The 23,492-nt window shown below is 41.7% G+C and overlaps 1 protein-coding gene across 6 annotated transcripts in view; it reads left to right on the forward strand.

The window, feature by feature from the left end:
- The window catches only part of LOC135472410 (xanthine dehydrogenase/oxidase-like), a 45,329-nt gene that overhangs the window by 13,094 nt on the left and 8,743 nt on the right, over positions 1-23,492 (forward strand). For 4 of the 6 annotated variants that reach the window (XM_064751900.1, XM_064751901.1, XM_064751899.1 and 1 more), the window contains 16 exons: positions 19-189; positions 1,996-2,134; positions 3,175-3,336; positions 3,899-3,963; positions 4,411-4,504; positions 7,574-7,680; positions 8,058-8,239; positions 8,845-8,998; positions 11,383-11,442; positions 12,204-12,324; positions 12,990-13,168; positions 13,676-13,798; positions 14,402-14,620; positions 15,499-15,720; positions 16,276-16,362; positions 23,217-23,408. In XM_064751900.1, coding sequence (XP_064607970.1) covers positions 19-189; positions 1,996-2,134; positions 3,175-3,336; positions 3,899-3,963; positions 4,411-4,504; positions 7,574-7,680; positions 8,058-8,239; positions 8,845-8,998; positions 11,383-11,442; positions 12,204-12,324; positions 12,990-13,168; positions 13,676-13,798; positions 14,402-14,620; positions 15,499-15,720; positions 16,276-16,362; positions 23,217-23,408 — 2,277 coding nt within the window. The remainder of the gene's footprint in view (positions 1-18; positions 190-1,995; positions 2,135-3,174; positions 3,337-3,898; positions 3,964-4,410; positions 4,505-7,573; positions 7,681-8,057; positions 8,240-8,844; positions 8,999-11,382; positions 11,443-12,203; positions 12,325-12,989; positions 13,169-13,675; positions 13,799-14,401; positions 14,621-15,498; positions 15,721-16,275; positions 16,363-23,216; positions 23,409-23,492) is intronic. The other 2 variants (XM_064751903.1, XM_064751902.1) reach the window with 2 other exon arrangements.

The raw sequence follows: 23,492 nt of genomic DNA on the forward strand, positions 1-23,492 counted from the left end.
ACGATTTTTCTGCTGCAGGAGACTTGTTGTTCCCCAGAGAATGGAGGCTGTTGCCAGGATACAGATTTGTCCTGTCCCCAGGGTAACTCTGCTGGTTGCTGCCGGGGTCAACCAGCTAAACTGACAGACATCTCTTCTCTCTCCCTGTATGACCCAACACAGGAACCAATTTTCCCACCCGAATTACAGGTTTGTTGATGAACAGGAATCAATTTTCCCACCCGAATTACAGGTTTGTTGATGAACAGGAATCAAATTTCCCACCCGAGTTACTGGTTTGCTGATGAACAGGAACCAATTTTCCCAGCCGAGGTACTGGTTTATTGATGAAGAGGAACCAATTTTCCCACCCAAGTTACAGGTTTGTTGATGAAGAGGAACCAATTTTCCCACCAGAGTTACAGGTTTGTTGATGAACAGCAATCAATTTTCCCACCAGAGTTACTGGTTTGTTGATGAACAGCAATCAATTTTCCCACCCGAGTTACTGGTTTGTTGATGAAGAGGAATCAATTTTCCCACCCAAGTTACAGGTTTGTTGATGAAGAGGAACTAATTTTCCCACCAGGGTTACAGGTTTGTTGATGAACAGCAATCAATTTTCCCACCCAAGTTACAGGTTTGTTGATGAAGAGGAACCAATTTTCCCACCAGAGTTACAGGTTTGTTGATGAAGAGCAATCAATTTTCCCACCCGAGTTACAGGTTTGTTGATGAAGAGGAACCAATTTTCCCACCCAAGTTACAGGTTTTTGTTGATGAACAGCAACCAATTCTCCCACCAGAGTTACTCATTTGTTGATGAACAGCAATCAATTTTCCCACCCAAGTTACTCATTTGCTGATGAAGAGGAACCAATTTTCCCACCAGAGTTACATGTTTGTTGATGAAGAGGAACCAATTTTCCCACCCTAGTTACAGGTTTGTTGATGAAGAGGAACCAATTTTCCCACCCGAGTTACAGGTTTGTTGATGAAGAGCAATAAATTTTCCCACCTGAGTTACATGTTTGTTGATGAAGAGCAATCAATTTTCCCACCCGAGTTACAGGTTTGTTGATGAAGAGGAACCAATTTTCCCACCCGAGCTACTGGTTTGTTGATGAAGAGGAACCAATTTTCCCACCGAGTTACAGGTTTGTTGATGAAGAGGAACCAATTTTCCCACCCGAGTTACAGGTTTGTTGATGAAGAGGAACCAATTTTCCCACCCGAGTTACTGGTTTGTTGATGAAGAGGAACCAATTTTCCCACCCGAGTTACTGGTTTGTTGATGAAGAGGAACCAATTTTCCCACCCGAGTTACAGGCTTGTTGATGAAGAGGAACCAATTTTCCCACCCGAGTTACTGGTTTGCTGATGAAGAGGAACCAATTTTCCCACCAGAGTTACTGGATTGTTGATGAAGAGGAACCAATTTTCCCACCCGAGTTACATGTTTGTTGATGAAGAGGAACCAATTTTCCTACCTAAGTTACAGGTTTGTTGATGAAGAGGAACCAATTTTCCCACCCGAGTTACATGTTTGTTGATGAAGAGGAACCAATTTTCCCACCCGAGTTACAGGTTTGTTGATGAACAGGAACCAATTTTCCCACCCGAGTTACAGGTTTGTTGATGAAGAGGAGCCAATTTTCTCAAGAGAACTATTTCTTGATGAACTTCATCAAATGAACCATACAAGAACAACAGAATCATTGATGCACTTTTACACAGGAACCAGTAGCGGCATGAAAACTGCTGGTGTGATGATGCACATCAATTTAGGATATATAGGTCTTTTTACAAAGTTCAGTTATTTTTGTTACCAAAATCTTTGCTTTCATGTGTCTTCTAACACCCCTTTGATTATCTTGTTCATTGGTCATTTCCTTTACATTCTGCACAAAACGTGTATATTTCATGTTTTTGAAAAATAATAACATCATCATTAAAGAAATGAAAAATAATGGAAGATGAGAAGATATCAATTATTGCATTTGTTGTGCCGCACAGGTTGAAGGGTTGTGCGAGAACCTAGTCTGTTTTAGAGGTCGGCGTGTAACTTGGTACCGTCCGGTTACTTTGTCTCAAGCCCTACAGATCAAGTCTGAAAATCCTGATGCTCAGATAGCTTCAGGATGCACATTTCTGGGTAAGATGAGCTTTTGTCTTGGAGCTGATAACTCAACCCCACAAATATGGCTTGTAAAGTGAAAGACCCTGGATCAGTGTGATCTGTTTATTTATTTGATTGGTGTTTTCTACAATGGGCATCAAGAAGGGTATCTGACACTCTTTTCAAGGGAGTAGTACTGGTTGGTCTATATGACTGAGTGTGTTTCATGAGTGGTATGCTATTTTAATGAGGCAGCACCTTAATTAGTACACATTGTGACAGTCTGCTACATAATGTGTTGAAAGTTATGGAGAACAGAAAGGTTTTTTGAAAGAACAGAAAGATATACTTCAGAAAGATATATATCAAAACAAGGATGCTGTTGTGTCCATGCTATATTTAAATGTATGGGCTGTATTTGTTTGGTGATACTTGGTCAAGATGACTGATGGATGGTTTGCAGATATGTTACCATTTCTGTAACTTTGACAAGGGACCAAGGATCAAACCCGGGTCGGGTCATACTAAAGACGTTAAAAAATGGTACTTGTTGCTGCCTCGCTTGGCGCTTAGCTCTGAGAGGTTAGAGCAAGGAGACAGGACTGGCTGGCCCAGTGTCAGTATAATGTCACTGGGGTGGGGTGTCAGGTCTGGTATCTTCAGCATGATACTTCAGTGGTGGCAGCATTTTGGCAGCATGGACCTGCTTTGCCACAAGAAGACACAGTATATATATGACTGAAAAATTGTATGTACAGCATCAAAACCCAAACATTCATTCATTCATTGTGTAACGTTGATAAATGAAGCCATATTTGTCAGCATCACTTTGGTTATCAGTGCATTGTTTAAAATGTCTTTCTCCAATCACCTTTCACCTGGTTTGCCATTTCAGGGAACACTCTCTAAGGCTCCTGTCACATCAAATCATTACGTACTAAAAACAGGTGCAAACAGTCAGTTGGACATGAAGTATGATGCGCATATAGTGTGCTGAAGTTTTCAGTGTTCTGACTTTTCCAGGAATAAGTGGACTCTTGTAAATTTTTGCTGGTCTTGTTTTCTTTTTCTAACAGCTCAGCAGCTGAAGACCTGTGTTCAGGAAGTGATAGTTATTGACATAAGTGGCCTCAAAGAACTTAAAAGTCATGAGATCAAGAATGGAGTTCTAATGCTGGGAGCAGGACTCAGTATGGCTGACCTCATAGATCTCAGTGACCATGGAGATCTTGCGGAAGGTACTGAGTTCGATATCAACTGCTTTAATTTTATTCCTCATCAGTAGTTTAGTCAAGAAGATAAAACGTACAGTAATAGACATTTTAATACCAGTTAGGGCCTATGTTTGGGTAGAATACCTAATGTAGGCCTGTTTCTGTACAGGGTAGAAAAGTCGATAGTAACAACCATATGTTACCCGAGCCCTCGACACAGATATTACTGATTGAAAGACATACAATTCCAAATGTCCCTTCCTTTTGCTACATGCATACGATGACCATTTTGTAACTTACAGATTGCACTGGCATGTCACTCATTGTGTTTTCTATAAGCAGTAATATCTATGACCTTGAATGTAAGGTATAAGGAAAGTAAAAAATTAACACATGCAGTTAATTTATTTGTGGTACAATAATAGAGTGAATAGATACATACAACTGTAGGAACTCATTTGCTGAATCAGCGTGAAGGTAACCAAAGACATACAGTGACCACACAAACTTTTTCACACATGCATAGCTCCCGGCATCCAAATGTAAACCCCTTTCAGATGTTTATGCATTACTTTTGCATTGCCAGTGTCTCTTGTACAAGCTGTTCCCAAAGTGCTGGAGTCCTGGGGATCACAGCTGAAGAACTCTGCGGTAAGGCTTTTTAACCAACTACTGTACCTGTACGCTCACATTTATTTCATTTTTTATTTCATTTATTGCAGAAAAGAGCTGTTGTACAGTATTCTGAGTTTGCTGAGAAAAGCTGGTAGAAATCTTAATGTTTTTAATAGTAAGTTTTATCTCAATGAAAAAAAAAAAAAATAATTAGTATGAGGTATTCAGAATTTTCTTCTATGGAGATGTGGCCTTTATGGGCCAAAACAAGCCTAATTCTAACAAAATTTTTGTCCAATAATGTGATTTTTAAAACTTTATTGATCTTTCTTATGAAAAGAAAGAACTTTTTGCAGCACTACATATGAAAGTTTGTTGTTTAGTCCATGTATGTGATTTCATTTATGCTTTAACAGGTTCATTTACAGTTTACATCTTAGAGTTTGTGAAGAAGATCATTTTTTGTTTCATTACTCCCTTCAGACACTTGGTGGTCATATCATGTTAAGAGGGGCACGCTATGACCTGATGCCTCTCTTAGTGGCTGGAGACTGCTTTGCTCTAGTCGCATCTAAAGGTATTTTGATAAAATGCAATGACAATAAAAATTGTATCGATGTACACATGTTAATTAGATGGAAACTGCAAAATTCTTCTTCTGGATAACAAACTAAATAACACGATTTCTGTTGGAAGCAAACCCTGGTGAATTTTTCTCTTGGTAGGGAGCAAAAACTAAAGACTCTTTTTGAGACTAGCAAACCCATTAGAACCTTCCTAAAGGACATAACTTAAGGAAACAAATTAGACTGATCCACCCGACTAACTTTAGAGAATCCTTCTCATATGGAAAGCAAACTCCAGAGATTCCTCCTTGGGGGGAAAAAGGCAAACACTAGATAATCCTTCTCATAGAAGATGCAAACTCCAGCCAATTATCCTCCTGAGGAAAGCTAACCCTAGATAATATCCCTCCTAAGCAGACCCTGGACAGTCCTCTCTGAGAGGAAGCAAACCCTAGACAGTCCTCCTCTGAGAGGAAGCAAACCCTAGACAGTCACCCTCTGATTGGAAGCAAACCCTAGACTGTCATCTTCTGGGAGGAAGTAAACCCTAGACAGTCATCCTCAGGGAGGAAGCAAACCCTAGACAGTCACCCTCTGAGAGGAAACAAACCCTAGACAGTCATCCTCAGAGAGGAAGCAAACCCTAGACAGTCACCCTCTGAGAGGAAGAAAACCCTAGACTGTCATCCTCTGAGAGGAAGCAAACGCTAGACAGTCCTCCTCTGAGAGGAAGCAAACCCTAGACAGTCATCCTCTGAGAGGAAGCAAACCCTAGACAGTCATCTTCTGAGAGGAAGCAAACCCTAGACAGTCAATCCTCTGAGAGGAAGCAAACCCTAGACAGCCACCCTCTGAGAGGATGTAAACCCTAGACAGTCATCCCTGAGAGGAAGTAAACCCTAGACAGTCATCCCTGAGAGGAAGCAAACCCTAGACTGTCATCCTCTGACAGGAAGTAAACCCTAGACAGTCATCCTCTGAGAGGAAGCAAACCCTAGACTGTCATCCTCTGAGAGGATGCATACCCTAGACAGTCATCCTCTGAGAGGAAGCAAACCCTAGACAGTCATCCTCTGAGAGGATGCATACCCTAGACTGTCCTCCTCTGGGAGGAAGTAAACCCTAGACAGTCATCCTCTGAGAGGAAGCAAACCCTAGACTGTCATCCTCTGAGAGGAAGCAAACCCTAGATGGTCACCCTCTGAGAGGAAGCATACCCTAGACAGTCATCCTCTGAGAGGAAGCAAACGCTAGACAGTCCTCCTCTGAGAGGAAGCAAACCCTAGACAGTCATCCTCTGAGAGGAAGCAAACCCTAGACAGTCATCCTCTGAGAGGAAGTAAACCCTAGACAGTCAATCCTCTGAGAGGAAGCAAACCCTAGACTGTCCTCCTCTGAGAGGAAGCAAACCCTAGACAGTCCTCCTCTGAGAGGAAGCAAACCCTAGACAGTCATCCTCTGAGAGGAAGCAAACCCTAGACAGTCATCCTCTGAGAGGAAGCAAACCCTAGACAGTCATCCTCTGAGAGGAAGTAAACCCTAGACAGTCAATCCTCTGAGAGGAAGCAAACCCTAGACAGTCATCCTCTGAGGGGAAGCAAACCCTAGACAGCCACCCGCTGAGAGGAAGCAAACCCTAGACTGTCCTCCTCTGGGAGGAAGTAAACCGTAGACAGTCATCCCTGAGAGGAAGCAAACCCTAGACAGTCATCTTCTGATTGGAAGCAAACCCTAGACAGTCAATCCTCTGAGAGGAAGTAAACCCTAGACTGTCATCCTCTGAGAGGAAGCAAACCCTAGACAGTCCTCCTCTGAGAGGATGCATACCCTAGACAGTCATCCTCTGAGAGGAAGCAAACCCTAGACAGTCAATCCTCTGAGAGGAAGTAAACCCTAGACAGTCCTCCTCTGAGAGGAAGCAAACCCTAGACAGTCATCCTCTGAGAGGAAGCAAACCCTAGACAGTCAATCCCCTGAGAGGAAACCAACCCAAAACAATCCTCCTGGTGGAACAAACAAACCCTATGCAATCCTTCTGCCAGAGGAATCGAGATCTGGGGAATCCTCTTTGAGGAAGTAAGCTGTGGATAAAGAAACCCCAAAGAACCCTACTTCTCTTTGGGCGAGCAGTTTCTCAAGAAACATCTTGAAGGAGTCAAGCACTAAAGGTCAAAGGAAGGATCTTTTGACCTTTAGTGCTTGACTCCTTCACGATGTTTCTTTGTCATTGATAAACTGCCATCTTAGTCCTGAAAAAAGTGAACTCTAGATTTCAAATCCTCCCTCTTCAGGAATGGTTATCCTATATTTAGCGACAAACAGCTGGCATGAGGATTTGCATCAATGCCTTGTTTATCTTTGGAGCCTTATACATTCTTTAAACAAAAGAAAAGAGAAAATAAATAAATAAATAAATAAATTTATACCAAACACTTTAACAAATGGCACTTGCTGCTTCCTCATTTGGTTCTCAGCATTGAGAAGTTAGAGCAAGGAAAGAGGACTGGTTAGCCCGGTGTCAGTATAATGTGACTGGGTGGGGTGTTATGATACTTTAGTGGCGGCAGCACTTTGGCGGCATGGACTCACTTTGCCACTAAAAGACACACTATATGTACACTCACCAAATGCCGTGTCATCATATGGTTGAAAAAGTGTATGATGTAAAATATTAAGCAGACCATATATACATAATAAATAAGTGACATAATGACTGTCCTAACAACTATAGGCAATGAACTATCATTTCCAGTAGAAGTCATCAGAGAGTTTTCTTTTTGTTTAACTGCATAAAGTTTATAAGGAGATTTGTCAAAGCTTTTAAGTTTATGTTCACATGCCAGATGAATTCTGTTTGCCAAAATATTGGCCACCTTTTTTTCTGACAGATGACTGGACAGAGATTTATGAGTTAACATTTGAATTGCTGGTGTATTGTACAGAAGTCCTTCAGATTTCCACACAGAAATGATAAGAGTAGGTGAATCTTTCAATAGTAATAGCCTCAGTGTTCAAATATAATAACACGGGACGTCAAGAGTTAGTATGCACATGTAATATTATGTTTATCTGTTTGTTAGCAGATGCAGAAAGGAAGATACAACTGAAGGAAGCATTTTTGCGTGATTCAAATCCACTTAAGCCATGCGAAATTTTGATCTCAGTGGGTGTTCCGTGTGCGCAGAAGGTGAGGAAAATACATTTGTAGGATTCTAAACTCATGTACAGGCTTGGCTAAAAAGTCTCCTTGGCAATCTGAGTAATGTGCCGTTACACGGTCAGTGGTCATCATTTTACCTCATTCAGTTAAGATGACTTGAAATAAAATAAAATTATTTACACTTTTAACTGCATTCATCCTTAAATAAACTTTAAATCCAGGCTTTAAATTTGTGACATTCATTAAATGTCACATTTTTGATATACAGTGGAATTTAAATTTTCTTTTCTTTCTTGAATCAGTCCCTGGTATCTACATTTGTAATGGTTTTGTCTGCAATAGTAACCTGTGTGCCTTATGTATTAAAATGTTGATTGCTTTTTCTTTTCTATTTTCGTTAAAAGTTTGTGCAAACCTTTAAAGTGGCCAAAAGAAAACACCAGGACTTAGCCTCTCTGAGCGCTGCCTTCTTCCTAGGTATTTCACCATCAGAAAAGCTCAAAATTGATGATGCTCAAATCACATATGGAGGAAATATCCCCTCATTGATTGTCCCTGTTGAAACAACGAAATTTTTGGCTGGCAGGTATGATTGAGCCACATATTGCCTTTTATCTGGTCAAATAAAGGAATTGGCAAATAGCCAGGAGAGGTTTAAAACTTTGGGACAGTGTGCAGGAATGACTGTACTACCCACAATACTGGATTTCACGCCCTATTCTGATACTATTCTGTTCTTCAAGTTGTAGGCTATTTTATTGTCTTTGTCATGTTTTTGCCCTGGTATAAGAAGTGGAACATGGATGTGGGAATCATGATTGTTTCTTTCTATTGTCAACTGGCTTCTCTGATTGACTGTGGCGATTGGCATTTCAACAGTTAATATCACACAAGTAAACTTTGTCTTGAATGTATGTAAAAAGTGGGCCAATTTCTCATTGATTTTATTGGATTAGCTGTAACCAATTTAGCAAGGTTTAATTGTAGTTCTGTCTGTATGGATGCTTGTTTGTTAGTTTCAAGCCAATATTGTTGTATGAAAACTTTTTTTTACATTTTAATGATGTCTTCATTTTCCTTCGAAACCAGTGGGCCCTAGACTTTTAATGGTACGGTTCATAAACTATGCTTGTGTGCCCATAGAAGTGTATTTCTTTGTACAGGATTATGAATTCTTCGTTTTGTTCTCAGGAAAGTGTCTGAGGAGATGATTGGTGAAGCTATGCTGGCCCTCCAGTCAGAATTGCTCCCATTTGAGGGGAAAGGCCTGTCTAAGACCCAGTCACTATGGGCTCAGGGATTTCTCTCCAAGTGCCTCCTGGAGCTGATTGCTGGAAACCAACAGGTCAGTGGGATATCTTATATCTAAAAAACAAAACAGACATCTTGTCATGTAACAGAATAAAGAACTGGTACATAAGTTATCTTCACAACCGCTTAGACATTATCTCTAATTAAACCTCGTCACCTTATTGTCAAACTGTAGTTTCTTTGTAAGGAAACTTCAGATAGTATACATTCTTATTTTGAAAAATGCAGTACTACAGAAAACTTAGTGTACAGAGACACCAAAATCAACACTACACGGTGAAATAATGCGCAGTGCTATGTGGCCTGAATTTTATAGAACTATCTCTCACTGCGCCACCCCAGCCTTGCATAAGACACCAATGGAAACCACTGCCTTTGCCATGCATATGCCATATGATATTATACAATGATACTGTCCTGTTCAATTAGCCAATGTGTTCAAAGATCCAAGAAACATGCACACAAGTATCCTACACAATTTAAATGGGACCGCATGTATAAACGATCACTTATAGATTCATGAATGTGTTACCTAAAGGACGGAATAAAACTTTCCGCTTTGTAGATATATATAGTCCAAATTCACTGCATAAAATAGGACAATATGTGTCAGATGTTTATTCCACCCTTTTGAGTAGAAAGTCACCAAGGCACATGAATATTGTTAGTGAGTATGGTTTTGAGATGGAGAAAGCACATTCCTAAAAGAAGAATTGACTCTGCACAATTCCTTTTTAAGGAAAGTGCTGTTACTAGTACTTTCTCCAGTATATAGGGGACATGTTTTCATGTACAAATTTAATGTTCCCACCCCGAATGCTGACCTGGTTTCTGCCAGGCTGGCCCAACTGTGAATGTGACTAAAGTGTACCTGATTACCCAAAAACCAGACCTCACATCTGCCCAGGTAGCCCCACCCGAAAACCAGACCTCGCTTCTGCCCAGCTAGCCCAACTGAAAACCTGACCTCAAATCTGCTCAGCTAGCCCCATCAGAAAACCTGACCTCACATCTGCCAAGCTAGCCCCATCTGAAAACCTGACCTCACATCTGCCCAGCTAGCCCAACTGAAAACCTGATTTCACATCTGTCAAGCTATCCCCACCTGAAAAACCAGACCTCACAGTTGCCCAGCTAGCTGCATCAAAAAAACCTGACCTCACATCTATCCAGCTAGCCCCATCTGAAAACCTGACCTCACATCTGTCCAGCTATCCTCACCTGAAAACCGACCTCACAGTTGCCCAGCTAGCCGCACACAAAAACCTGACCTCAGTTCTGCCCAGCTAGCCCCATCTGAAAACCTGACCTTATATCTGCCCAGCTAGCCCCACCTGAAAACTGACCTCACAGTTGCCCAGCTAGCCGCAAGCGAAAACCTGACCTCAGTTCTGCCCAGCTAACCCCATCTGAAAACCTGACCTCACATATGTCCAGCTATCCCCACCTGAAAACCGACCTCACAGTTGTGCCAGCTAGCCGCACGCGAAAACCTGACCTCAGTTCTACCCAGCTAACCCCATCTGAAAACCTGACCTTATATCTGCCCAGCTAGCCCCACCTGAAAACCGACCTCACAGTTGCCCAGCTAGCCACACCCGAAAACCTGACCTCACATCTGCCCAGCTAGCTAGACCTGAAAACCTGACCTCACATCTGTCCAACTAGCCCCCCCCCCATCTGAAAACCTGACCTCACATCTATCCAGCTAGCTAGACCTGAAAACCTGATCTCACATCTGTCCAACTAGCCCCTCCCCCCCCCCATCTGAAAACCTGACCTCACATCTATCCAGCTAGCTAGACCTGAAAACCTGATCTCACATCTGCCCAGCTAGCCACACCCGAAAACCCTACCTCACATCTGTCCAGCTAGACACACCCGAAAACATGATCTCACATCTATCCAGCTAGCCCCATCTGAAAACCGGATCTCACATCTATCCAGCTAGCCCCATCTGAAAACGTGACCTCACATCTGCCCATCTAGGCACATCCAAAAACCTGACCTCACATCTATCTAGTTAGCCCCATCTGAAAACCTAACCTCACATCTGCCCTTCTAGCCACACCGGAAAACCTGACCTTGCATCTGCCTATCTAGCCCCACTTGAATCCCTGATCTCCTACTTGCCCATCCAGTCCCACCTGAAAACCTAACCTCGCATCCTCGCATCTGCCCATATAGCCCCACCCGAAAACCTCACCTTGCACCTGCCCATCTAGCCCCACCCCAAAACCTGACGCCATATCAGCTCATCAATTATTCCCACCAATAATGCTGACCTCAAGTCTCTCATTGCCCAGCTGTTTATCCTATCCACAAGGCAAATACCAGAACATAAAAGAGGAAGGAGAGCTTTTTTGGATAATGTTTAAACTGATTTGTCGCCATTGATTTTTTGTTCTTGTTTTTCAGGGAGACAGAGTCACTACAAACGAACAACCCGATATCTATAAATCATGTCAGATATTTGAGGTATGTGTTTGGCATTTAAAGTTGATTTAAAGTGGAAATCATGTTTGTGTTAAAGGGAGCTCTAACCAGAATTCTAGCATTCAGGTTTCAAGAGGGAAAGGATCTGTTTCACGAGGTCTTTGTAGTGTGAATTATACACTGTTCACGTAAATATGCCTTCTGCACCCATTGATATGGTAGTTTTGTACATGCTGAGCTAAGAGGGCTACATCCTGTTTGTGTCATATACATGTGTACAAAATGAATACAGGATATAATCTCAATGAAATAAATTAATTTTGATTATTGAATTCATTGATTATTTTATACAATTTATTATTTGCGAACATAATCTGGGACTGGTGTTCATTTCAGACTAATGATCCTAGTCTCTGGGTTTGACTATAACAGACTTTACAAGATAGTCAGATTGAGAATGTATATTTATTTGATTGGTGTTTTACGCCATACTCAAGAATATTTCACTTATACGACGACGGCCAGCATTATGGTGGGAGGAAACCAGGCAGAACCCGTGGGAAACCCACGACCATCTGCAGGTTGCCGACAGAAGAAGTTCCCACTTTATTTGTATGCTTCATTAAAAGCAACATATGAGATAGGCCACAATCTAGTGTTTAAAGGTGCTCACCTTTGATCACACGAACACACAGCCGTTGGACAGAGAATTTGTGTGTTACCCTGCTCTCATGGCACTCCATGGTTTCCTCCAACCGTAAAAGTGATGACCCTCATGAAAGTGAAAAATTCCTTTTCTGCAGATAGACCAAGAGGGCACCTTTTCTAAACTGAAGGCGGTTGGTCAGCCACTAACCCATTCCACAGGTGAAGAACAGGCTACAGGAGAAGCTGTGTTTATTGATGACATACCAATGACTGTGGGTAAGTTCTTCTACCAGGTGTACATAGACATTGAGTTTCTTGAGTTATTAACTTTTACACCGTATGTGTTGTGTTTCCATGTGAGCTGTACACCATATGTGTTGTGTTTCCAGGTGAGCTGTATACCGTATATGTTGTGTTTCCAGGTGAGCTGTATACCATATGTGTTGTGTTTCCAGGTGAGCTGTATACCATATGTGTTGTTTCCATGTGATCTCTACCCTGTATGTGTTGTCTTTCCATGTGAGCTGTACACCATATTGTTGTGTTTCCATGTGAGCTGTACACCCTATGTGTTGTGTTTCCAAGTGAACTGTATACCATATGCGTTGTGTTTCTAGGTGAGCTGTACCCCATGTGTTTTGTTTCTAGGTGAGCTGTATACGGTGTGTGTTGTGTTTCTAGGTGAGCTGCAGATCATATGTGTTGTGTTTCCAGGTGAGCTGTACACAGTGTGTTGTGTTTCCAGGTGAGCTGTATACAATATGTGTTGTGTTTTGAGGTGAGCTGTACACTATATGTGTTGTGTTTCCATGTGAGCTGTACACCATGTGTTGTGTTTCCAGGTGAGCTGTATACCGTATGTGTTGTGTTTCCAGGTGAGATGTACACCATATGTGTTGTATTTCCAGTTGAGTTGTATACGAAATGTGTTGTGTTTCCAGGTGAACTGTACATGTATCCTGTTTTGAGCACTCAACATCATGCTAAGATAACGGGCGTTGACTTGTCCGAGGCATTGTCTATGCCAGGTGTACATGGCTACATTGACCACAAGGACGTCCCAGGTGTAAATTTTGTGTTTGCTGAATATGCCGATGAAGAGCTCCTGGCCACTGACACAGTAAGAGGTGTTTTAACAAAGTATTAGAATTGCATGTAAAGCAGAGCTTTACAAACTTTTTGCTATAGGGCACAAGGGGTCCCACAAGCTCTTTGCAGGCTGTTCTGGTTATAATGTTTCTCTTTGCACATGTTAATATACTCTGTAGGATATCAAGAAATGGTTTTACAAGGCAGTTTATACTGTATTTTGGCATGTAAAAATGTGCTTAAGCAACAATAAAAATCAATCAATAATGTTTGCCATTGGTGTATAGGTACATGTAGTTTCAAACAGTATTGGTTCACAAATGTTTTTTTGTGTGTTGTATATTATGAATAAATGATAGAGCATAAATGCAGTCTTACATACATGTACATTTATTCTGACTTTGATGGTGGTTGAAAATCTCAGACCAGGTGTTGAAAATGGTTGGAAGAAATTAAATTCACTATCTAAATATTGTGGCAAAGCATAACAGATGATCTCACAATTTCCAAGCTATCTCTTAGTTATGTTCTCTACCAGGTGCATCATTGTGGTCAGATTATCTGTGGGATAGTGGCTACCGACCGGGATACAGCTGTCTCGGCAGCTCAGTGTGTCAAGGTCACGTACGAGGACCTCACTCCAGTTATATTGACCATACAGGTGGGATACAGCTGTCTTACTTATCAGTGCACCCAAAATTAAAGTACATGGGTATGGTCGGATACTGATAATTTCATCTTCGCCCAGAATCGCCTATCTCACACATACACTCACATTTGCTGTACTAGAGGTCATATCCCTCCATCCTTTTGGGATTGACTCTGACATCTTTGGTGAGTTGAAATTCAAGTTCAGTTAAAATACATCTAGCACACCTCGACCAATGAGAGTACCAGATCAAAGGAGCTGCTGCAACCAATTAGCGAAATCATCTTACATGAAGGTTTGCACCGCAGACATGTCATCTTACATGAAGGTTTGCACCGCAGACATGTCATCTTAATGAAGGTTTGCATCGCAGACATGAGCATTGAAGGGAGTAAACTTTCAGCAAGAAACTGTGAATCAATAAATGAACACACAAAGTATTGAAATTGTCTGTAATTTCTTAGAATTTTTCATCAACTAATTATCTTGCTGTAAGAAGTGTAGTACAGAAATATGATTAGTTGGTTGGTCCTGTAACAAGTGTAGTACAGAAATATGATTAGTTGTTTAGTCCTGTAAGAAGTGTAGTACAGAAATATTCTCTTGTTGAACCAGGAGGCCATCGAGGCCAAATCTTTCTTGGGGTTGCCTTGGCGGGTAACACGTGGGAATTTGGAGGCCGGCTTTGCTCAGAGCGATGAGGTTCTAGAAGGGGAACTGTCTACAAAGGGCCAGAAACACATCTACCTGGAGACGCTGGGAGCACTAAGTGTTCCCAGGGAGAGGGACCAAATAGAAGTGTACACAGGCACACAGCTTTGCCATACTCTGCAGGTGAGTTGCTGTTATCCTGGGACCAATTAGTTTGATTTACCTATATTCAACCTCATTTTGAAACAGTTTCCAGGTGGGTCATTTGATAATTTGGCTGGGTCTGGTTTACACCGCCCCCTCCTCCTCCACCCTCACCAACACCTCCGCCTCCCCCACCTCCTCCACCCTCACCATCACCTCCACCGCCCCCACCTCCTTCACCTTCATCACCACCCCCACCCTCTCCACCCTCACCACCTCCTCCACCGCCCCCACCTTGGGAATTGATTTCACCATCACATTATTATTAAATATTAAACGTCATTATATGTATTTCAATTTTTAATTTAATGTAATAAAGTTCGAAGCGTGTATTTTGTAAAAATACAGATGTGTAAGGTGCAATAAGTGATTTCCATTGAACCGTGCAGGGTGGCTCTGCACACATAAATTTGACTATTCATTGTAGTACTCAAATATTCTTCAACTGCTTTAAATATATTTGAGATACTGTATTTCACATAAAGTTTGGTATGTAAACATGAGCGTCCAGGGGGGCTGTGTCTCAAAGCGGTCATTCCGACGATCTGTCGCAAGTACATGCACCAAAGTGGCATATGCAACCAGTATACGTCATCATGGTGATTAGTCGTAACGTTACGACCCCTTTGAGAAACAGCCCCTTGAAGCACACAAAGGCCCTAAAATGGTACTTTTGATGACATAAGTTTTTCTGGTAAAAATTAATCAAACTTCACAACTCCTAAGTGTCCCTGTAAGGTGGATGAATCCATAAAAATCATATAAAATCTAACATTTGCAAAGTACTAAACTTCAGGTGAAATAGAGTAATTAAAAAAACTGCATTTGTATTTAGTACATGATTGTTGTGTTTCCAGATAGCTGTGGCTGAGGTCCTGGGTGTGCCCGCTCACAATGTTGTGGTGAAGGTGAAGAGAATCGGGGGTGGCTTTGGGGGTAAGGAATCTCGATCCTTACTACCCTCCATGATTACCGCGCTCGCAGCTCGCAAGTTCCGACGACCAGTGCGCTGTATCTTCAACCGCAAAGATGACACACTGATTAATGGAGGCAGGCACCCATCTCTAGCTAGATATAAGGTAAGGGATCAAGTGCTCTTGATTTATGTTCAGATATTTTATTTTCTTGGGATCAGATGTAGACTGAACAAGAAAGTAGACTAAACTGTGACTTTGCCTTAACCTCTTACTACATGTACATGTTGATTTATAGGTTGGATGAATTCAATAATTAAGTAATTAAACCAACTAGAGACAAAAACTTAATATGGTGCATTAAACCTGAGCATAATTGTGTGTTTTGATTGTGATGTTCAGTCTATGTAGTTAAATGACCTCAAATTTATTAAATTATGAAGGCCTTACAACATACATGTATATATTTTAAACCTAAATTGATGTATAACAATGTTGAAATTCAGTGAAGTTTTTTTTTCATGTGGTTTAGGTAAAATATTTAAATCCCTTAGTTTGTAAAATGTGCAAAATAACTAAATTTTCTGATTTCAAATCTCCATTGCCATCTTCTGTTACAGGTATTGACATGGAACTAACTTTTTTTAAGTAGTAAGCAGGTCTCCTTCGTTCAATTCATCTACCAATATTTATTTGGGTTTTTTCTCTGCACTACTTTAGGTTGGCTTTACAAAGGAAGGCAAGATCATAGCATTACAAACCATGCTGTACACAAATGGAGGTATAACCAAAGAGACTTCAAATTCTGTACGTACATGTATAAATTTGTCCAATTCAGTTCTGTGGGGTTCATATTTAGTAAGGGATACATATCCAGTTGGAGATACGTATATGACTGTATTGTAGGGATACATATCCAGTTGGAGATACTGATATGACTGTATTGTAGGGAAACATATCCAGTTGGAGATACGTATATGACTGTATTGTAGGGAAACATATCCAGTTGGAGATACGTATATGACTGTATTGTAGGGAAACATATCCAGTTGGAGATACGTATATGACTGTATTGTAGGGAAACATATCCAGTTGGAGATACGTATATGACTGTATTGTAGGGAAACATATCCAGTTGGAGATACGTATATGACTGTATTGTAGGGAAACATATCCAGTTGGAGATACGTATATGACTGTATTGTAGGGAAACATATCCAGTTGGAGATATGTATATGACTGTATTGTAGGGAAACATATCCAGTTGGAGATACGTATATGACTGTATTGTAGGGAAACATATCCAGTTGGAGATACGTATATGACTGTATTGTAGGGAAACATATCCAGTTGGAGATACGTATATGACTGTATTGTAGGGAAACATATCCAGTTGGAGATACGTATATGACTGTATTGTAGGGAAACATATCCAGTTGGAGATACGTATATGACTGTATTGTAGGGAAACATATCCAGTTGGAGATACGTATATGACTGTATTGTAGGGATACATATCCAGTTGGAGATACGTATATGACTGTATTGTAGGGAAACATATCCAGTTGGAGATACGTATATGGCTGTATTGTAGGGATACATATCCAGTTGGAGATACGTATATGACTGTATTGTAGGGATACATATCCAGTTGGAGATACGTATATGACTGTATTGTAGGGAAACTTATCCAGTTGGAGATACGTATATGACTGTATTGTAGGGATACATATCCAGTTGGAGATACGTATATGACTGTATTGTAGGGATACATATCCAGTTGGAGATACGTATATGACTGTATTGTAGGGATACATATCCAGTTGGAGATACGTATATGACTGTATTGTAGGGAAACATATCCAGTTGGAGATACGTATATGACTGTATTGTAGGGAAACATATCCAGTTGGAGATACGTATATGACTGTATTGTAGGGAAACATATCCAGTTGGAGATACATATATGACTGTATTGTAGGGATACATATCCAGTTGGAGATACGTATATGACTGTATTGTAGGGAAACATATCCAGTTGGAGATACGTATATGACTGTATTGTAGGGAAACTTATCCAGTTGGAGATACGTATATGGCTGTATTGTAGGGATACATATCCAGTTGGAGATATGTATATGACTGTATTGTAGGGATACATATCCAGTTGGAGATATGTATATGACTGTATTGTAGGGATACATATCCAGTTGGAGGTGTATTTGCAACTGTGTAGTAGGGGATTCATATTCAGTTGAAGTTACATATACAACTTTATCACTATTCAGAGAAAAATCGTATTAATTTGATTGGTTGATATGCGAAGCATATGAGGCCAAATATAACGAGGGTACATTAGTTCACACATGCCCCCAGAGTGAAGGCCTCATGCGCAGATATATCCCCGGAGTTACTCTGGAAAATATGAAAAAAAATTTAATGAGCATGCTGCAATAATATTTTGCTCCTACCGTGATGAACAGGGTAGCTGGGCAATTTGAAGAGTTTCCTCCAGAAATATCAAGTAAAGAACACTTTTGCCCAGGCTTGAGACTCATAAACGTTTATCCTTTGAATAAGTCTGTCACTCCAAGTGAAATCACAGCTCAAAAGCTCATGTGTCCAGGTATAGATCAGTTTCATCCCTGGCTTTTGATTACAACATGGCAGTCAACAGGAGAAGTTTGACATGGGTAAAGACAGAGGGACGAAATTTCTTGTGCTGTACCATCCGCATCGTTCTCCAAATCCAGATCTTCTCTTCCAAAAACAAAATCTTCAAAATCACATCATTCTCTGTCCACAATTTTCCCATCTTCTTTGTACCTTCATTTGACTAACACTACAATCCTGACCTTGGCTGACCTAAATCAACTGTTTAGTGACTATGATTACATAGCTATGCACCCTGCAAGTGCAACACAGCCAACAGAAGCCTGTGACAGCTCAGATGTTTAATAACTGTACGACACAACATTGATATTAATTATATATATAACCATACGTGGAAATATTATTTATAAGTTTATTAATTATGTAAACTTAGAGTGTATTGTCACTGTGAGCCCCTCTCTAATGCTGCTCGTCTGCCTGTGATAATTCATAACTAAATGCTTGTGGAGAGGACATGGCCCCTTAATGTAATTTTTGCTGGTGGCTAGGACATGTAACTCAGGCAGTGAAAAAGTCTTCATGTTAGGAATGAATGAAATCATGAAGTTGTGTGTTGCATGACAGAAACTGCGTAATACGGGAAGTTTTTGCTCTACCCTTTTTAACAGTCTGTTGAGTGAGCTTATTCGTAAAGGAGAAGAAAGTTTAAAAAAATGAAAAGAGCACATTTTTCTCTATCTGGTGGTGCCTCTGCATAATTTTGCGATTTTTCCTCGCCATACACATAAAGCCTGAAAACGGCAAAGCTGGCATAAATCACTGAGTCCATCACATCCTTCATCTTTAACACCCTGTAATTTATGCTGGGGGTGTGTTGCCTCTCAGCCAATGAGAATCGTTAAAACTGCCGGCTTGTTCGTGTAAACTTAGAACCCACGTCCAACATTCCGATTTCCCGATCGTCATGTGGAAAACGACCTGTACTGGGAAGAAGAGTTCTACTGGAAATGTAAGAACTGCACTTCGGCAGTTTTCGACGGAAATTTTCTTCCTAACACAGAAGAGTTCAGGACTAGTTCTAGTACCACTACTCAGGCTGCAAAACTGATGTGACCAAGGCGACTTAACAGTTCACGCTTAGTAAATCTTGACCACGGGGAGTATTTTACAGATAAACTGTGCAATCCTTTCTAACTTATCAACTGGTAACCTGAATTCCATATTCTGAGTGTCTAGAATGATGCCCAAGTCTCCTCATGAGTTGGATTTGTTGTAAGAATGTCGTCCAAAACATTGAAAAGACACTGGATGTTGTATTTGTTCGGGGCAATCCGTTCTAATGCTTCTGATAAGATGTCAGATATTTCTATAAGGCTGTTGACACTGGGATAGGCCTTGATGTTGTAAGGTGAAAAAGATTTAGGATAAGATTTGTTTTTACCAGAATACTTCCCTGTAGCAAATCCCGATGGAGTTATCCTGTATGTTTTGAATGGTGCATCTTTAGACACTACATCTGGAGCAGCGAAGGCTAACCTTAGATTCTTGCATTCATGTGTTTGGGTAGATAAAATTGGTACGACGGTGTGGAAGCCATTTCTTAGACCATTTGTGAGATAAGAAACACACGTGTTCCATAAAATGTGGTGCCCCCAAATCTGGCAGCTGTGTCATTGATATCTGTGGACTCTCATGCAATCATCAAGCTCTTTTCTGCGAGCTGGGTACATCTCATACGTGACATTTATTATACATAGAAAAAAACGTAACAAACTCTCCTAGTGTCAGATTTCTTTGCTGCTGAGGGTCGTTTTTACCTGAAACATTTCTCCGGGGCTACCAATCATAAACCTGAACTCCTCAAGATCAGACACCAAAAGTGATGCCTTTACCTTGGATGAGGGATCTCCTTAGTGTTGGTGACACGGTTTCCACTGAAGGAAGGCTCGGAGAAGCCACTCCTTTTACTACTGCTCAAAGAAAATCCTGGGCACTTGTGTCACTACCACACACCCTATTATGAGGCAGTAGACCTGAGGCAGAGTTACCTTGGAACTCTTCACTACCAGAAGTACCGATACCTGCTACAATATAAGCAGTTTGAAGGTTGAACTCTGGTGGAAACCTCTGTATGGTACATCTGCCACCCGAATTAGGGCACATGCTTCCTTAATACACGGAACTCCTTCATGAAAACAACAAGGTGTTGACTGATGCCTATAAGTCCTGTAGTTCCTTGTGTGCCTTGTGTGGGCTCCACTACCTGTAAGTTCTGTAGTTTCTTATGTGTGTTGTGTGGGCTCCACTACCTGTAAGTTCTGTAGTTTCTTATGTGTGTTGTGTGGGCTCCACTCCCTGTAAGTTCTGTAGTTCCTTATGTGTGTTGTGTGGGCTCCACTCCCTGCAAGTCCTGTAGTTCCTTATGCGCCTTGTGTGGGCTCCACTACCTGTAAGTTCTGTAGTTCCTTATGCGCCTTGTGTGGGCTCCACTCCCTGTAAGTCCTGTAGTTCCTTATGTGTGTTGTGTGGGCTCCACTCCCTGCAAGTCCTGTAGTTCCTTATGCGCCTTGTGTGGGCTCCACTCCCTGTAAGTCCTGTAGTTCCTTATGTGTGTTGTGTCTGCTCCACTACCTGTAAGTCCTGTAGTTCCTTATGCGCCTTGTGTGGGCTCCACTCCCTGTAAGTTCTGTAGTTCCTTATGCGCCTTGTGTGGGCTCCATTCCCTGTAAGTCCTGTAGTTCCTTATGTGTGTTGTTTATGCTCTTCTCCCTGTAAGTCTTGTACTTTCTTATGCGCCTTGTGTGGGCTCCACTCCCTGTAAGCCCTATAGTTCCTTGTGTGGGCTCCACTCCCTGTAAGTCTTGTACTTTCTTATGCGCCTTGTGTGGGCTCCACTCCCTGTAAGTCCTGTAGTTCCTTATGTGTGTTGTGTCTGCTCCACTCTCTGTAAGCCCTGTAGTTCCTTATGCACCTTGTGTGGGCTCCACTCCCTGTAAGTTCTGTAGTTCCTTATGCACCTTGTGTGGGCTCCACTCCCTGTAAGTTCTGTAGTTCCTTGTGTGGGCTCCACTCCCTGCAAGCTCTGTAGTTCCTTATGCGCCTTGTGTGGGCTCCACTCCCTGTAAGTCCTATAGTTCCTTGTGTGGGCTCCACTCCCTGTAAGTCCTGTAGTTCGTTATGCACCTTGTGTGGGCTCCACTCCCTGTAAGTTCTGTAGTTCCTTGTGTGGGCTCCACTCCCTGTAAGCCCGATAGTTCCTTATGCACCTTGTGTGGGCTCCACTCCCTGTAAGTTCTGTAGTTCGTTATGCACCTTGTATGGGCTCCACTCCCTGTAAGTCCTGTAGTTCCTTATGTGTGTTGTGTGGGCTCCACTCCCTGTAAGTCCTGTAGTTCCTTATGTGTGTTGTGTGGGCTCCACTACCTGTAGGTTCTGTAGTTCCTTATGTGTGTTGTGTGGGCTCCTCTCCCTGTAAGTTCTGTAGTTCGTTATGCACCTTGTGTGGGCTCCACTCCCTGTAAGTTCTGTAGTTCCTTGTGTGGGCTCCACTCCCTGTAAGTCCTGTAGTTCCTTATGTGTGTTGTGTTGGCTCCACTCCCTGTAAGTCCTGTAGTTCCTTATGTGTGTTGTGTGGGCTCCACTACCTGTAGGTTCTGTAGTTCCTTATGTGTGTTGTGTGGGCTCCTCTCCCTGTAAGTTCTGTAGTTCGTTATGCACCTTGTGTGGGCTCCACTCCCTGTAAGTTCTGTAGTTCCTTGTGTGGGCTCCACTCCCTGTAAGCCCGGTAGTTCCTTATGCACCTTGTGTGGGCTCCACTCCCTGTAAGTTCTGTAGTTCGTTATGCACCTTGTATGGGCTCCACTCCCTGTAAGTCCTGTAGTTCCTTATGTGTGTTGTGTGGGCTCCACTCCCTGTAAGTCCTGTAGTTCCTTATGTGTGTTGTGTGGGCTCCACTACCTGTAGGTTCTGTAGTTCCTTATGTGTGTTGTGAGGGTTCCACTCCCTGTAAGTTGTGTAGTTCCTTGTGCGCTTTGTGTGGGCTCCGCTCATTGTAAGTTCTGTAGTTCTTTATGTGTGTTGTGTGGGATCAGATTTTGCCTGCTCACTGGTTTCTTGTGTGGCATCTGCTGCTTCCACATGACTGTCATTGTCTGCCATATCTGTTGGGCTGTTACTTGACTAACAATGCTGCCTATGTACTTGTAGTTGAGTTCTTTGAACAAAGATAGAAGTACTTCTGCCAGTGTTTTGCTTGTATGTGAGCACAAGCTGGGATTTTGAGAACCTAGAAGATGGCATGCTGACACCAACTTGCTTGAGCCTCTGCCTGAGCTCTGACCCACTCCAGTTTTCTGATCTTTCTCGATCCCAAACAGTGCACCCCGTTTCTGGCACTGCCTGGGATTGCACTAAAACCAGTCTATGATTCTGACTGATTGGACACAGAATTTCCATTTGCTGATCTGCTAGATATCCCACTATATCTGGAGTATGCAGCTGTTATTCTCATACTAAAATTACCATACCTATCCAGTTGGACGTACATATACAGCTGTACAGTAGGGATACATATCCAGTTGGAGGTACATATACAACTGTACAGTAGGGGATACATATACAGTTGGGGGTACATATACAACTGTATAGTAGGGGATACCTATCCGGTTGGAGGTACATGTACAACTGTACAGTAGGGGATACGTATACAGTTGGGGGTACATATACAACTGTATAGTAGGGGATACCTATGTGGTTGGAGGTACATGTACAACTGTACAGTAGGGGATACGTATACAGTTGGGGGTACATGTACAACTGCACAGTAGGGGATACCTATCCAGTTGGAGGTTCATATACAGCTATAGTGTAGAGGATACATATTTAATTTTAGATGCATATACAACTGTACAGTATAGGATACATATCCAGTTAGGTGTACATCCACAACTGTTCAGTATAGGATACATATCTAGTTAGAGATACATGTTCAACTGAACTACATGAGTGATAACGTTAGAATTGATGTAATTAATCCCTGTTTGTGTTAGGTTATAAAATTAGCTGTAATACGTGGAGAGAGCTGCTATAACATCCCCAACGTGCTGGTGGAGGGACGAGTGTGTCGGACTAACCATTCATCACACGCCTCACTGAGAGGCTTCGGTTGCCCACAGATGTTATGGATAGTGGAGAACATCCTGACAGCTGTGGCCACTCACTTGTCACTTCAACCACACAAGGTTTGTGCATGAAATCACTGTAGGTGTGATTTGGTCAATACTTTTTTTTTTTTTTTTGTTGGATGATTTTCAGTACTAAAAAAA

This window comes from Liolophura sinensis, chromosome 8 (genome assembly GCF_032854445.1).
Source record: "Liolophura sinensis isolate JHLJ2023 chromosome 8, CUHK_Ljap_v2, whole genome shotgun sequence".
Lineage (NCBI taxonomy): Eukaryota > Metazoa > Mollusca > Polyplacophora > Chitonida > Chitonidae > Liolophura > Liolophura sinensis.